General features: G+C 38.8%; 1 protein-coding gene across 2 annotated transcripts in view; it reads left to right on the top strand.

Annotated features, from left to right (window-relative positions):
- The window catches only part of LOC149782788 (trafficking protein particle complex subunit 8-like), a 175,596-nt gene that overhangs the window by 64,018 nt on the left and 94,330 nt on the right, over nt 1-17,248 (top strand). For both annotated transcript variants that reach the window (XM_089934298.1, XM_089934299.1), the window contains exons 7-9: nt 2,457-2,770; nt 7,862-7,971; nt 16,785-16,935. In XM_089934298.1, coding sequence (XP_089790424.1) covers nt 2,457-2,770; nt 7,862-7,971; nt 16,785-16,935 — 575 coding nt within the window. The remainder of the gene's footprint in view (nt 1-2,456; nt 2,771-7,861; nt 7,972-16,784; nt 16,936-17,248) is intronic.

Below are 17,248 nucleotides of genomic sequence, written 5' to 3' on the forward strand. Positions count from 1 at the left end.
TGTTACCCAATCGTGAGATCGTTTATCTTGGATAAATTCTCTCGCGTATTGATATCCGAATAATCGTTCTGCAAGAGTTTTATTGAATCTCTCAACGATAGCTTGATTGTGATGAACACTACAATACCGCGACGGATTTTAACATTATTCTTTTTCATCAGTGAAGTAACCGCGCCAAGAAATTCTCGACCTGGATCAACCTGGAGAAGCTTCGGCCATGTTAATGGAGATCGTGAATAAATTTCGCTAAACGCCTTAGCAATCTCTGTTGCTGTTTTATTCGATAACGGTTCCGCTTCCTTGTATCTGCTAGCGATATCAACAACCGTCAACACGTATTTATATGTGACTCCGTCGACGGTATCGTAAGGAAGAAACATAAGATCAGCCTGATGGACTTCATTAGGGACGCTGACAGAGAAACTCGCATATGATATTTTCTTAGGCGGAGGAAGATAAATTTGCCAGACTGCTTGTCTCGATAGCCACGATTCAGCGACAGATTGCTTTACTTTTGCTGCCTTAGCAAGTTTGGCAATTGCTGATTTTCCTCGCCAAAATCCTCGCGGAGAATAATATATTTGCTCCATTATAAATTACCAGCACCTAGTACTAATTTACCTTTCATCGCGCCTTTTATTAACCAAGTTGCCAATTTCTCTTTGAAATTTTTATCAGGAATAGCATCTATTGCGTGAATTAATTTAATATCAGCGAGATGTCTTTGTTGTAAATCTCCGCTGCGATATGCAAGATCGTGATAGTAGCATGCGTTATCGATGGCGTTTACTGGATCCTCGCCAGAATTTGGTTGATTATTATCGTTAAGTCTTATATCTAGCCTTGTACCAGGTCCGCAGTAATTATATCCTGGTAAATGTTTCTCTCCGGGATATTTCGCCCAAGGAGCTCCAGGCAGATTTGTTAAGGAGGTTGCGATGTCTCCTCCGGTTCTACTTTTTTTTTTACAAATCTAAACTTAATTGTCTTGCAAACTTCACATTCTCCCTTGATTGCATTTCTGTTGTTGCGTGTAACGACTTCGATTGGATTTATCGTAGCAGTTCGAGTGCGACACTTAACACAATATGAATCCATGTTATTCTAATAACATGAATGTAATTGATTTTTCAGCCACAAAAAAACGCGAGCAAGTAAAACATATCGAGGCATTACCAAATTCGATTAGAATGATAATCATTGGACCATCTGGTTCTGGAAAAACGCAATTGTTGCTAAATTTGATTATGCGATGGTTAAAATGGGACAAATTGTATTTGGTTGCGCCGTCTGTTGATGATCAGCGATGTTATCAGGTATTAAAAGAATTTAGCGATAATACTGAGGACGGCACAATAGAATTTATCACAGATATCAATGAAGCTCCATCAGTGGAAAGTTTAAACGGAGATACTAATAATCTTGTAGTATTCGATGATGTGATGCTGGATAAGCAAACTAACCCAGCTAGGATATTCTCGCGTGGCCGACATAGGAACACCGATGTGATTTACGTGACACAGCGATATACGCAAATTCCAAAGGTGATTAGAGATAATTGTAATATTTTATCGGTTTTTAATGGCGTTGATACTCACACGCTGAGGAATATCCATCAAACTTGGTGCAACGGCGATATGGATATAAATAAATTCAAAAATTTCTTTAGTCACGCTCAGGCAACACCACACGGTTTTGTCACGATTAATCTTCATGATCCACGTAGTAGGTATCGAGTTGGTCTTGATCAGATTTACTCATAAAATTACAGCCCAATTTTGCAATCGCACATAAATTTTACAATACCCCCCCCCCAAATTTTGTTGTTTTTTTTTTATGTCCGAAAATGCATCCCGGGGCGAATTTTTAATGATTAATTTGCGCAGGAAGGTTTATTTCTGCAATCTGAGGCTTCTACGGAGAAAGTTTGTGTGGGAGGCTTAAATTTATATGCGACCTGGTCTGTACGACTTCCCTGCTGCTAGTACATCCAGATGCTTTAGATGCTGTGCTGTTACATTATAATATGTCATAATGTAGTGGGGGGGCCCCGAGTGGCCGAGTGGTCTAAAGCGCTCTCCATTATGGATCACTGCCATCTCACCTCTGTCTGTGTGGGTTCAAGTAACAGATTCAGCCAATGTGGGTATGTGAGAAAGCTTGCCAGTAGCTTCTTGTGGGTCAGTGGTTCTTTCCAGGGTTTAACGGGTTCTTCCTCCACCATTAATACTGGCCGCCATGTATAGTCTAGCGTGTGCTGAAAAATGGCGTTAAACCCTACAACAACAACAACAACAAATCATAATGTAAACATTTGTAAAACTGACTATTAGGAGACATGGTTATAAAATGTCAACATTGATAATGGCCATGGTAGATAACTATGGATATACAAATTCTTACTACATTTGAAATGTCATTACTATAGGGTTTGACGTAATATACTGTATTTGCAGGTTTTGACGATGACGTTGTACCCCCTGTTACTGAGGTTTTTGATCATCCTCTGGCTTTGTCTAATCACAGCTCCCCAGACATGGATCGGGATTTTCCTGTGGACATTGTTCACAGCTCCAGTCTTTCCTTAAACAGTGAGAACTCCATTACAGTAGGAAGGTCCCAATCCTTTACAATAGAAAAGAAGAACTTGGCACATGGACTTTGTCTGACCACAAGTGACCATGACAGGCTTAGGATATTTATCCATGAATTTGTTATCCGAGCACTTATACCCTGGGCAGAAAAGCAAATGAGAGTGCTAAATGATCAGGTAAGTTTTGATTTTACCTGGAATCAAATGCAAGATACAGATATATGGTTCAGACCACTAATTCATTTTCCAGCAACGCAATATTATTATTTGAATAAATAAAACTATTTTGTGCATTGGTTAGCCCAGTACACAACCTGTGTTTCCTATAATTGAAATTAGCACAGTCTTTTTGAATGTCAAAATTGGGTACAGTAGTCCCCCTCTTGAACGGCCCCCCTGACCAGCGGCCACCCGCTCCTTACGGCCAGAATCCGTTGGCACCGACGAGTTTGTGTTCAAAAGTACCCCTCGCGAAAGGCCACCCGCCTAACGCGACCAGCGGCCAGCATATTAGTGCAAAATCATAAAATTTACCCCTCACAAGCGGCAGCATTTTATTTGAATATGTATCCAGAACCAGTATTGTATTCATAACGTGTGTTAAGTAATCCGATTTCTGTTTCCCGATGTCAGGTTTTCGTTACTGAAAGAAGTGTTGAGTAAAGTACATTTACCACTAAAGTTAATATTATATCATTTACGCCTCACGAGAAGCCAAATTTATTCCATAAAAACCGAGAAAGACTCAAATTTTAATCCATACAAAAGGGTACGTACATGTAATCCAATTAGCCTTATTGCTGTGTTATCATAAGATGTCCGGTTTAGTCACTCTGATAATACAGTAGTAACAGCTGAGAAGTGGCAGTATCGATGTACAATACCAAAGTCAGCAGGAAAATGGTTTAATAGCCTTTATGGCTTCCCTTAGTAAGATGTTGAGCTTGTTCACTTTGGTAATCAGTGGCTATTACTACTGACAATAATTGTCAAAATTACGAATCCTAGCGGCCGCGAGGTCAGATCTGCGTGATGTTAATGGTACATAACGAAGCCGTTTTAGCTTCTCACCTAGTTTCAAGAAATGTATAAAAACAATAGGGTACCAGACTGCGACTAACGAATCACGTGACCAGATCACTTCCTTTAAAAACACAGGGCAATTTGTTTAGATGCATACAAAATTGTTTTATCAGTATTGTAGTTGGCAACATGAATAACTTACTGCAAAAAGATCAACATGTCATGGAGGAAAATACAGATTCTCAGTTTAGAGGAGAACGTGAAAGTAATTCAACTGACGGGGGGGGGGGGGGTGTCGTCGAGGATCCTTGCAGAAAACTAACGTCGGGAAGACTCAGATAAACAATATCGTGAAAGATAATGAAACAATTCTGCAGAAGTGGAAAGGTGAAATGGACGGAGAAAGGAAGATTGTTTGAGCCAGGAGACGTTTGTATCCTGATTTGAAAGACAAGAAAAAGCAAAAATTTTGTCAGTTGAACTGGGATATGACGACTTTACCGCAAGTAACGGATGGTTGCACATGTTTCAAGTGAGACACAATATCAAGTGTTCTGTCATTAGCGGCGAATCAGCTGATGTTAATAATAAAGTTGTCGAAGATTGGAACAAAAGACTAAACGATATATGCAGGGGATATGACAGCAAGGATATTTTTAATGTGATGAGACTGGTTTGTTTTTTAGACTATTACCAACAAAGTGACGTAATGTGAACTGTAACATAATTATAAAGACAGTTTTAAAACTGTATCATTGGTTATTCATGCATTCTTTTGCAAATGATGACAAAGTTTGTTTTACATTTATTTCACATCATGCATGTGATTTTTTAATTAAAATATTAAATATTTAAAATTAAATGTACTTGTGACTTTTTTCATGTGTTTACTATTCACATTTGTCATCCCCCTCTAGAAAGGCCACCCGCATTATAAGGCCACTTCCCTGCTGCATTAGGGGTGGCCTTATAAGAGGGGGACTACTGTACTTCGTGAAATTTTTCAAGTAAAGGGTCTCTATAGTGGGGGTAGCAGTCAAAGCTACCTTAATCAACAGTCTGGCACCCGATACTTATCTTGTCAGAAAAAGTCAGACTGTATGATGGACAGATGGAATCTGTGTAGTCTTGGAAACTAAAAAATGAGACATTGCACACTGTTAATGTAGATAGTCACCCAGTCTTGAAGTGTTTGGTACAGTATTCAATGTTCCTTTCTTTTTGAGACTGAGACTGGTACTGTACTTGGTTAATAATAATTATTACTGGTACAAGTCCTATACAGAAAAAGTAGTTTTGTATTGAAACAAACTCAGAGCAAAAGGAGTAGCATCTCAGTAAAAATTATGTATGCATCCCCCCCCCACCTATGCTGAGAGGTATACATTGGTTTTGTGCTGTTAATCACATTATGTTGTAAGCAAGACAGCTAAAAAAAAACTACAGAGACAAACCATGCCTAATTTGATATTTATAGTCTACACTTAACCCTCATGTTTGTACCATCCTACTGATTTTGAAAATGATCATAGCTCCATGCCAATTTTGAAAATGAAAAGCACCAAGGATATACAAAAATGTTCAAAATTTATCCGTTTTATTCATCAATTAATATCTAACCTGTAATTTACCTGTGGTCCCTAACAATGTCATCTTGTTCACATTTTTTCTACATAAAGATGAAAATTGTCTTTTTCTGTCTTTTTCAATAGACATTGGGCAGTAACTATTTCAACAGACATTGATCAATAACTCTTGCCCATTACTTGCATAGCTGCTTTACATTGCACACATCATACAGTTCATCCTCTGACAATTGAGCCATTTTTGTTTTCCTATGGCTCCTCCAACTTTCCTTTTGGATTTATTGTGTGGATTTATTGATCTACTGCAGGTTGTATGCATTATTTTACAATTTCTGCCAATTTTGAGTGATTTTGTCACCTTTCGGGACTTTGTCTTTTAAGACCACCATCCCACCATGCTATTGTTGACTTGGTACAATGTCATTATGAGTTAGCACGCCTTTTATTTTGTTCGTCTACTTCGTCCATTACGGACCTCTCATTAGCAAAATTCTAAAATGCTGTTTGATATTTATGCTTAGTTTATTCATGCTTCATGTTATTGTGATAGAATTGTGGTTTAATTATTAACTAAGCATTGTACATAAGTTCATAACAGGGCCTTAGGTTTCTGATACAACACTTTCACTTCTCAGTTTGTATGACAGTGTTTTTGGGGTTTTTTTTGTCGCCTCACCAGATTGTCATTTAAATGATATCTGTGCAACTTCAGAGCATGGAAGTCTGTATGTATACACAGTCTGTGATATATAGTCAGAGGAAGTCTGGGTTACCATTTCAGCTAATCAGTCACATACTGATTTGCCGACCGCCCCGGTGGCCTAAGTGGTTAGAGCGTCTGCCTCAGATGAGGAGATTGCGGGTTTGAACTCCAGCTGAGTCATACCAAAAACTTACAAAAATGGTACTTGCAGCTGCCTCGCTTGGTGCTCAGCATTAAGAGGTTAGTGTTAGGACTGGTCGGCCTGATGTCAGGATAATGGGACGGGATAGGACATCATGCTACATGTCTGCGGCATGATGCCCCAGTGCTAGACATCACTATAAACTGCCACATTGCAGACATCATAGTGATATGACTGAAAAATTGTTAAAGCTACGTTAAAAATCCAAATCACATCACATCACATCTAAATAAAGGTTCTTACAAAACTATTATTTGGAAAAGAATACTTGCATTATAATAATAATGCTTAATACCTGATGTTTCTATTTAAAAAAAGAGAGACTGTAGGAAAGTAGATATTTTACATTTGATAATGCATTTATTTCAGGTGACAACAGGTAGACCTATGCACTAACAGTGATGCGCAATGCAAAGACCATGGAAGTAGTGCAAAAAAGTCATGTAACGATTTATTTTGTAATATTATGGCTGTATTGCTTGTTGTCAATAAAGTAATAACTATCCCATCTTTTTCAATTTTCATTGCCTATTACATTAACAGTCTTGGAAAAATATTCACTACTTATTCTGGTGACATTTTTTGAAAATTGGCAACAAAATATTGAGATTGATGATTCTTTTTGGCAACAACTTTTTAAAAGCTAGGACCATCCCTGTAATGTGTATGATGGAAGTTCAACGGCCACATGAGGCTTCAGTGGCTGGTTGGCTGCTGTGATTGGGATGAGTGCATGCATGGTATTGATAATTTGTTGTGAGCAGACAATCAGCGGTAGTTTACAGCAAGCGTGTTCAAAAGTATTTATTTTTAAGAATATATTGTCTTTCAATTAACCCCCCAAATCAAATGTTTATTCCTTAATTTCCACTATTTAATTCTGATTTAAAATTCAAGCCATGTCAAGATGAATGTTATGATTAAATTTATATTTTGGAAATTTGTTTACATCGGCATCGATTATTTCTGCCGATACTGATTATACCAATTGTTCCAGCGATCAGTCTGATTATGAGTATGGCCAATTAATCAGTACAGCTTTAATTGTTATCACACCCTCCGTCTCAATTCCAATTGGATGTCGCTTTGATTCAATCCAGTCAGACTTTGTGAACAATGTCCTCGCTGTCTGTCCATGTGGGGACAGATTTAGAACATGCCCTGTTCCTCGGGGGTTCCTCTGATCTTTGTAACACGTAGGTGGGAAGTCGCTCAATCTAAAGCCTGTGCCAGCCCATGTGTCGGATCTTCTCTCTGGTCATGGTAACCTTGCATAAAAAATTAACTCTAGTCTTTGGCACGTTCAGACATCAAACATAGCTTATAATAATAATACCTTAGTTTATACACAACTTACGAACTGGAGTTGAGCAAATGTGACATTTTCACATACCTATCCAACTGTGTCATGAACATTTTCTCCGTTTTTGCTTACCACAACACAGTTTATCAGTTCAGAGTTCTTCCTTTAACCTCAACACCAGCCCTTGGGCTTTTATCAAGATTATAGATTACCCTGTCTGATCGACATCATCTACATAGATGACTTGCAGAAACATGGTAAGTTATCTTCTACCTGATGGCAGGGATGATCTCTCTCTTTAGATCATCCAGGCTGGTGGTACAGTTTGAATATGTTGGCCATTTCTTTATGCACAAGTCTTACATTAAATTGATGTTTTCGAAAAAAAGATGATATAAAATGCTTTTTAGAATTTAAGTAATCAAGCTTACCCTGCATATTTTTTATTCAGCTGACCTCCAGAACAGGACTGAGAAGGTCCATATTCAGTGCTACCAAAAAATGGTTTGGAGGAAACAAGCCCACAGGCTATGCAGCTGCCAACCAAACTACAACTGTAGTGTAAGTTTGCTGAGACTTTTTAATATACTTCTTAAAAGATTAATTCATTATTTCTGTTTCTATGAAAAGCATGAAACATTGGGAATCCCCTTTTCATTGTTGTTTGTCTTTGGCTTTAGTTCTTGTTCGAACATCAATTATTAATAGTTGTTATAGTTCTCTGCTAGGATTTTCCTTCACATGTTAAAGCCTCTTTAAGAATAGCTTACATGCATATTGGTTTGCCTTCAGCAGTGGTATAACGACTGGTCATGCAGCCCTCACAACTACAGTGTAGTGGGTGGTCCCAGAATTCTCCTCAAACCTTTTTTTTTTTATTGTGATAGCCCCCCATAATTAGGTTTGGGGGGGGGAGAATTTCTTGCCTCACTTTTCTTGTCTATTAATCTCTAACTATTTTGACAACTTTGTATAATTGGTTTAAGAATCAAATTGTTCAGATATTTTTCACAATGTTATTTGGATTTGATAAACATTGAGATGTAGTCATATGCATGCTTCATCAAGATAGTCATAAGGATTGTAGTGTTACTATTGCCCATTCATCCATCTGTCCATCACACCCAACTTAAGGACAGTGTTGAGGTTATTTCATACTCAGTATTGTGGCATCCATGTTCCATGAACACATTTTTCTTTACCCCACATTAGTGGGAAGCAATTCATGGCATTGACATTTCTGATTGCAGCAGCAGCAGTATCAACAGTTTGTTATTGTTTTAGGTAAATGTTTTTGTTTGCATAGATTTCTAGATTTCCTAAACCCCTTGAATCATAGAGTCTCATACTTGGTTGGTGTGAATGATTATGGTGCAAGGACCATTCGTTCTGGAGTCTCAGGTGGCTGAGAGGTCTAAGGCACTTACCTTTCCAGATCACCAACATCTCACTTCACTCCTTGTGGGTTCAAGACTTGGGCTTGACCAAAGTGGGTCTGTGTCAAAGCTTGTCAATAACTTCCTGTGGATTAGTGGTTCTTCCCAGTTTTTTGACTGCCATATATAGCCTATCATATGGGGGAAAAAGTCCATTAAAACCAAAACAACAGCAACAACAGTTCATTCTACAACATGCTTACTTGCCCCTTATACCTTGTACTCCAAGTCATAGTTGTAGAAAATTTGCATTAAGGTTTTGGTTAAAGTATTATCTTTTGCTCTCATTTCATCAGTCCTCTAATGGATTGTTTGTGCATACATTTGATGAATCATTATCAGCTATGACAATTTATTTTGTGACATGCTTGTTCAGCCTTTTCACCGTAAGGTCATGGTCACAGGGTCTACAGCAAATCTTTTATCATGAGTTTACCTTGTTCTTGCGATACATGATAGCGCTGTTCAATGAAGTTTAACTCATTACTTTTGATTGACACTTGGTAGGGTTGCAGAATTGGCATAAAGTGCCGCATATTATTCTTGATTATTGGACCGCTTTTGCCCTGTTTGACACATGCAGTTTCTTTGCCAAATGCATTAACTGATCACATTAATATTAGGAATAACTCTGCTGCCTCCAAATCCAGTCCTTTCTGAAAGACAAAAAAAAAATCTTTCCCTTCATTCATATATATATATATATATATATATATATATATATATATATATATATATATATATACAGGGATGTAACTCTTGCAGATTAACTCCCCTAGTTCCCATCGAGTGGCTAACCTATTCCTGGATGTTTGAGCAATTTAAACTTTCTCTTGCAACTGTGAACACAACCACAGAAAAATCCAGTTATTTATAAGTAATTTTAACCATGGCACATTTATTTTCAGTGGTGTAGTATCTTAGAAGGTTGATATGTGCAAGCCGTGTCTTATTTGGTCAGGAACATTATGTCAGTTTTCTCATTATTCAACTTGCGATCTTTCATATAGACAAAGCAAGAAGTGACCATTCTTGGAAATAGGTATACTGAACTGCAAAAGTTGTCAGTACGACTGCTTACTACACAATGGTGAATGAATGGCCTATTTTATCCTTGATTTGATAAGAAGAGATGTACTCTTCTTCTCTTAAACCCCACCACTTGGTGACCTTACACTCCCTCCCATTTGGTTCCCCATTTTGTTTGGGGGTTAATCATGGGAGGTGAGAAAGCAGGCAGCACAGAAGTTGTCCCTTCAGCTCTCTGTTCTGTCATTATTCAAGCTTATTTGAAGAAGGGATTCAGTTATCAAAGCAAAACTTAAACTACTTTGAGGAATTGGCTAAACATAGACCTGTGAAACTCTGTCATTGTAATAAGAAAATATATATATTTGTTCTCTGAATACGTTACTCGGTCATAATGCCTTAGGAGAACTACTGCTGCCTCGAAATCCAGCCCTCCCAGATGAAAAACCTTTAGCTAAACAGCTAAACGTTTTCTGCCCACCTACATGTCAGCCAGGCAGTGGGATCTTCCCTTAGTACATTGATAGGCACCAGATCCCATTAATATATCAGTTATAACTTCTGCTCATGTCAAGTAGCACTGATGATACACAGATGATATTTTTCTACCTGTACAGGTCACGTGAACCGCTCAGCAGATTTTTGTCAGAGTGGGTAACCCTAAATGGTTTCTTACAAGTTCAAGGCAGGACACTTGCTACACTAAATATATATAGGGTCTGCTCTGTTTTGTCATGCAGATTTAGACCATGGGCAAGACCTCTCTGACAACCATTCAACATGTATCAGTTACAGTCTCTTTTATCAGAATTATGCACCGGTGGCATGGATCAAACATTACTTATCCTGTCCCAACCTTAAGAACTGGACTGTGTCATGCCAGCCAAGATGGTCATGTTCCATCATGACCAGATTTGACCATATAACTGAGTGCAGTGGGCCACAACCACAATTAATCATACAGTATCAGCAGCCAGAAATCAAACGTGTACAGTTCTACAACATGCATAGTGCTGCTAAGCTCTTCCAGTGTATGATGCCCAGCTTATAGCCATTATACTAACGAACCCACTTCATTAAACCAGTTATACATGGATTAGTTTGACTCGCATAGTGTTGCTAGGCACTTCCTGTGGATGATGCACATTCTATGCAGTCACTCCCTCATAGATCATTCTTACCTGCAATAGTACCTCAAAACCCTTCCACATACAATGTCCATATTGGGGCCTCTTTTTTTAAGGAATGTCACTGGCTCAGAAGCCTCTGCCACCCATGAGACTCTACTTAGTGACATGTTAGAAGTAATGGTATCTGACTCTTAAGTGCCTCAAGTGTAGCGGGCCACTATCATTGACATTCTTCTTCAATTACGTTGCATGTAGTGCAGAAGACATTGTCTTAACTACTTCAATTTATAGGCAATGAAATGTTCATTCAAGTTCCCTTGTTATTGTTCAGTCTTACTTAGATGAATTTTATCCTCATTTTTCTACATCACCTGCTGAGTCTACATCAGGTGAGTATTATCTACGGAAGATTCTGCTTTCAATTGCTTTCACAGTCTGAACAGTTATTGACATTTTGGACTGAGTATGTCATCAAATATGAGTTCCTATCATCTGTGGGTGTATTATATCACAGATGTCTCCTGTTTTCAATTTGAATGCTCATGAGTTGATTCCCAGCATCATGACCATGTGATCAACCTTGTATCCAATAATTTGATGATTTCAATATACCGACCACAGCTTAAATCCTTCCACCACAGATCTCAACAGAATAAACGGGTGCATATTCAAGGGAAGGTTTACTTCATAGCATAGAGGTACAACATACTATAGCCATGATGGCATCTATGATTTTACAACAGGTGGACGAGATTCAATGCTCTCCACCCCAACCCTACAGACCCATCTTGGTCCAAAGTACACTTAGCAACCTCCTGGTTTTCCTTATTATTGATCGATTTGACAGATTTCACTACAAACCACAGTCCCTCTCAATCTCAGCAATAGCAGAGGGATTTGCAAGGCAACCAACAAGGTCACAGGATGTCCCTAGAGTACATGCCACTGGAAAATGGTCCTACAACTCCTGAATTAAGTGGAAGAACAAGTTTCATCATTTCTATCACTTCTTCCACGAGACCGTAATCTTGATGACATACATAAAGACCCCTCACTCTACCCTAATCTCAGATCCCAGTAGGAAGAAGACTGCAATCTTTTGTGGCTGATTTGATAATATTTATTATGTTGACATGGAGATTACACAGTAGTTTTTGGGGACTGTGTATTGTGAACAGCACACTTAAAAAGCCTTTGGCCACGTACAATGCAGCACTTCTCAGTTGATCAACAACCTAAGCGCATTCAGTCAACTCTGTTATGCTAGTGTGGACTTGCAAGAGACATGGTTTCATGCCCCACTCAAACAGCGTTCAGAAGTTTTGTGATTCCCCTACAACAGGCTAAAAGCAACAGACTAGTTTTGTTTTGGAGCAAGACATGATTTACCTGTTACTCTCCTTTCATTCTCAATCTCTGTTCAACAAGAACATCTTAGACCTTGTTTCATGGTTCGGTCATCTACATTCTCTATGTTCAAATAAGAAGAATTTGTTCCTGGGAAAGAGATTTGAATTAATGAAATGGTAAATTATATGCCACTTTGGAGCTACCCATCTGCCAGAGTATTTATTTGCCAGACAAGTTGTGTTCATTGTGGTAGCGGACATCTTAACCCATGGTCACTTTATGGGGCTCTCATAGCATTGATTATGTGGTCCTAATGGAGACCAAAAAACAGTTGGACCAACTCTCTTAATTGGCAACCATTTGAGGTTGCATCACGAAGATACTTTGGACTTGCAGTGGTGATATTTACTAACACATCCTTTGGCAATCATGATCACTATGGATGTGCACACAGAAGGCTGCAGGGAGCAAGTCTCCTAATTTTTCAGACTGACATAGGAGCATAGCCCTCTGAGGATCATTATTTGTATGTCCACATAATGGAAATTTATGCAGTTTTTTAAAGCCTATCATTGGTGAACTTATCTAGAATCGAGTTCTCGTTCTGCCAGATAACTTCACTATGGTGACTGATCTCAAACAACAAAACAGAACAGGTACTTGTAAATTTGTTTTCTTGTTTGATTTTGTCAAGTGGTGTCTTGCAATAACAATCCAAGTTTCAGTTCAACATATCCTAGTCTGGCTAATGTATTGGGCTAATATTTCTGCAAGCAGGAACTTGTACCAACAGAATTGTCTTTTCATCCCTCAGCTTCATACAATACATGCTTGGTGGGATTGACTTTTGATGGACATAGTGACAAGGTGGAATGCCAGCAACCCCAACCTTTGTCACATTAATCCTGGGCCCAAAAGATGGGCTAATTGCCGCTCTCTATACATTAGAATGGCTGAATGTATGCACATCTAAACACCTTGGCTTCTGGATCTCATGTAGGACCAAAAGTATCTGAATGTCTCCAAATAGGGAAAGCAGGACCAACAGGTCAGTATAGGAAGATAACGAAATATACTCTCAGTGGTTCACACCAGTGCTTTATTCCAACGGAAACATCCTAACCACAATAGCTGATTTCTAAGCTCTTTGATGAGAAACAGTTAAACTTACCATTCCACCATCCCTAGCACACAGTGCTATCATGGAAGATATTGCATGAAATATAGATCTGTCTGATCTTCTGTTTGCTTGGATTTCACCTGGCCAACGGCTCTGGACCATTGCTGAGTGGACTTTTCATGGAGATTGACCTGGCTGAACAAGACACCAACTGAGTTGCTCTTAAGAGCTTAATTAGTTCACCTATCATACAAGACCTGCCTCATCACTACTTTCATCAATACATTTCTTGGTGGACCAATCTACTTGCAGTTCCAACATGATGGATCATTATCACTATGAAGCCCTCCACTTGCAAGGGCATCATTTTCTCACCTTTCGTTTACATTAGTGAAAGCAGGCAGAATCAGCAAGTTACAGGTCATATCAGTGGACTTGAATTATGTGCAGTTCTGACAGGACTGGTCAGTTTCACTCATGACGATACAGGCTCCCATCCAAGGGTAACCAGACTTTTATAATGAAATCACTATCTACTCTGGACACTTAAGCTCAAAACCACCTATAAGATCCAGTATGAGCTTTGAAGTGTTATCTTAAAGTGACTGAGCCATTATGTCGAGGGAGACCATGTTTATTTTTACCTCTTGAACAGGAACAGGATGATATATCAGCACAGACCCTTTCTTTCTGGATTTAATGGGTTATTCGCTCTGTATATCAAGCATTAACCCAGCTCAGTGAATTTGTTATGCCTTTTGGCTCATGAGGTTTGAGCAATTGCCACAAGCAATGCATTTGACTGGAACTGTTTGGTAACTGGCATTATCCTGGCCATGGAATGGAGATCGGAGTAGGCATTCTGCAGCTTTTATCTAAGAGATCTTTCATCCCAACGAGCTCAACTCAACCTGGTAGGACCTATAGCCATGGCACCAGCAGGTCACCTTTCCAGGTCATTTGACAGTTTCATAAGATGCTGCTTCATGACTTTCAATGAATTTGTCTGAGGGAAAATTTTCCCTTTCGAACCCACCCCCCCCCGATAGATGGAGTCTTCTCCAGTCAAGTTATCTAGAAGCTGTTTCAAATGCCTTTGGAACTGGAGATGACATCTTTTAGGTAAGGGGATGTAATTCCCTCCACCTCTTACCTATTCACCCGAGGTATTATGATTGGGTAACATATTCAAAGAAGCATTCCAATTCTGCAATCTTGCATTTAGCTAAATCTTGGCTCTTGATCTTGGGCCTTCACCAAAATGTTTGACAATGCCACACCCCATGTCAGGATGTCCTCCACAGCAGCAGTGTGGTATCTGGGTGATATACTGTAAAATGATTTGGGTACACAATTTGAACAACCTTCTCTGCCGTGCTTACAGTTTAGGGCAGATAATCAATGTGGTGAAGTCAGACCTCGTCTCATTTGAACATTTTGTTATCTATATTTAGTGTTTCTTATTCATATCAGCCTGGTTTGCCTTCCTCCTAATTGTGTTGTTGTGTCAACACTATTGTTATTTTAAAGGAGAAGGGGTCTGCTAGGATGTATATTTCAGCCAGGGAGTTTCTTCAACTTTCAGCATGTGCAGTTTGGTGGCAAACCTGGTATACCTCGATTGCCTTTTCATGCACCCTCAGAAGATGGCCCTTCTGACCATCTTAACCAAAATCAAACTCTTCATGCTTCATTGGCAAGACTGTGAATTGCTAGTGTCTGAAAAACCTTTAGAATCCCCACAAATTCAAATCACTCTTTGTTCAGATGCCATTTTGTTATCTTGGGGGACACACTTACTACTATATTTTATGGACACTGCAAGAAAAGACTTTTAAAATCAATCTTTTGGAAAAGAAGACCATTCTCAGTGCCCACCACACATGGTTGGAACACATTCAAGGGATGACTGTTACGATAATCCCAGACAATTCAATCATTATGAACGTCTTCAAACAAGGTGGGGTGAAATCACTGGACCTTTTGTGTTACGGTATGAGTAATTTCATTGGACTTCCCAATATCATATAAACATATGTCTGACACATCCCAGACGGTCTCAGTGTTCTAACCAACCTATTTTCAAGGAGAGACTGACTCCTTTGCATGGAGTGGTATTACCCATCCATCTTCTTTTGAGTATACACACTATGGGGCCAACTAATGCTAGACCTGTTTGCAACAAAATGGAATAACAAACTGCCCATCTTCATTCCTGACCCAAGTGTATTGTCGGTAGATGTTCTTTCAATCAGCTGGGAGGGAATATGGGAATATGCCTTGCTTCCAGCATTTCTAATATAAAAACTAAACTTGCAAATTAGGGGCACAGTTTGCAAAATAGTTATAATTGCCCCTTTCTGATAGGAACAGATCAGGAATCGATTATCTGCTTTATCTAGGAAAGACTATACCCAGGAAAATCAAAGCAACCCCCCCTCTCCACGCAGCTCAAGCAGCCAAGGTAACTATTATTCCTTCATTGTCTGAAGAAATATCTTCACATCCAGCTTTTGTCATGCATGGAAAGTAGTTTTACAATTAGATTTTAGATAGGATTGTGATGGCCTGTGACTTTGCAATCATATGAGGGGAACTGGCATGTTTTCAAAAACTGTCACATTAATGACATTACACAACTCTTCATCTCCATCCACCAAGTGGTGAACTTATTACTTTTCCTCTCTGAAGACAACAGATTGGACCCTATCACAATCAAGGGATACTGTTCCATGATCTCAGACATCATAAAAGAGATGATAATGGCCAAAACAAAGACCTTTCCAGTTTATTGTCTGGTTTCAATATATCCAGGCTATGCTTGCATAACTTGTTTCCAAAATAAAACCTCTGATGGGTCATGACATGGTTCAACTCAAGCCATTTTCTTCTACTTTGCTGAGCAGTTATGAAAGACTTGATTTCTGATAGCACTATCTTCAGCTTGCAAGCTGAATGAGCTCCATACACTCAATTTAGGTAGGTAGGTATTTTATGTATGTCTATGGTTTAAACGAACATCAGCATGGTCCTGGCAATACAGCGATGAGTAAATTTAGGCATTACTAACAAGTTACAGAACAAAGCTGAAAAAGGGTAATTTTTTTAAAATACAGCATCAATTTTTGATATTTATCTTTTAAAAAAGGTCAAGACCATCTCAGCTAGAGCATCATCATGGGATGAGTCCCAGAACAAAAATGTTGCCTCCATTAGTGACCTCTTGTGACTTGCAGGCCTATTTTACATTTCCTAGCCTGCATGTAAATGTATATGAGCAAATAAAAATGCTGATTCATATTGTTTCAGTTACACCACGGAGGCCCCTGAACTTCAAATGAGGAGATTGGCTGACCTGGCATTCCTATTTCAGCTGTATGACTTTGCCTACCAGACTTACCACACAGCTAAGCGAGATTTCAATAATGATCATGCATGGCTCCACTATGCTGGTGCCCTAGTAAGTCTTGATTTTTTCTGCTTTAATGAAATTTAATGTTATTGTACTAGTTCTAAGAACTTCAATTATATGATCTTGCAGGTTTAGATATTGGACTTGTTGTGGTCTTTGAGGTGAGGGAAGCTTGGGGAAGACAGTATGAAGCCACTACTCTTGTTTTAGTATCAGTCAGTGTACAAAAGTGCCCTTAAGGTCAAGATATCCCTGCCTGTAGTATAACAAATTGAATATGGTATGGTATAATAGATGGGTGTATGCTGATTTCATGAATAATAGACTTTATTTAGTGGTATGTAGGAAACTATATAGAGCT

This window comes from Sinohyriopsis cumingii, chromosome 15 (genome assembly GCF_028554795.1).
Source record: "Sinohyriopsis cumingii isolate HCF-2022 chromosome 15, ASM2855479v2, whole genome shotgun sequence".
NCBI lineage: Eukaryota > Metazoa > Mollusca > Bivalvia > Unionida > Unionidae > Sinohyriopsis > Sinohyriopsis cumingii.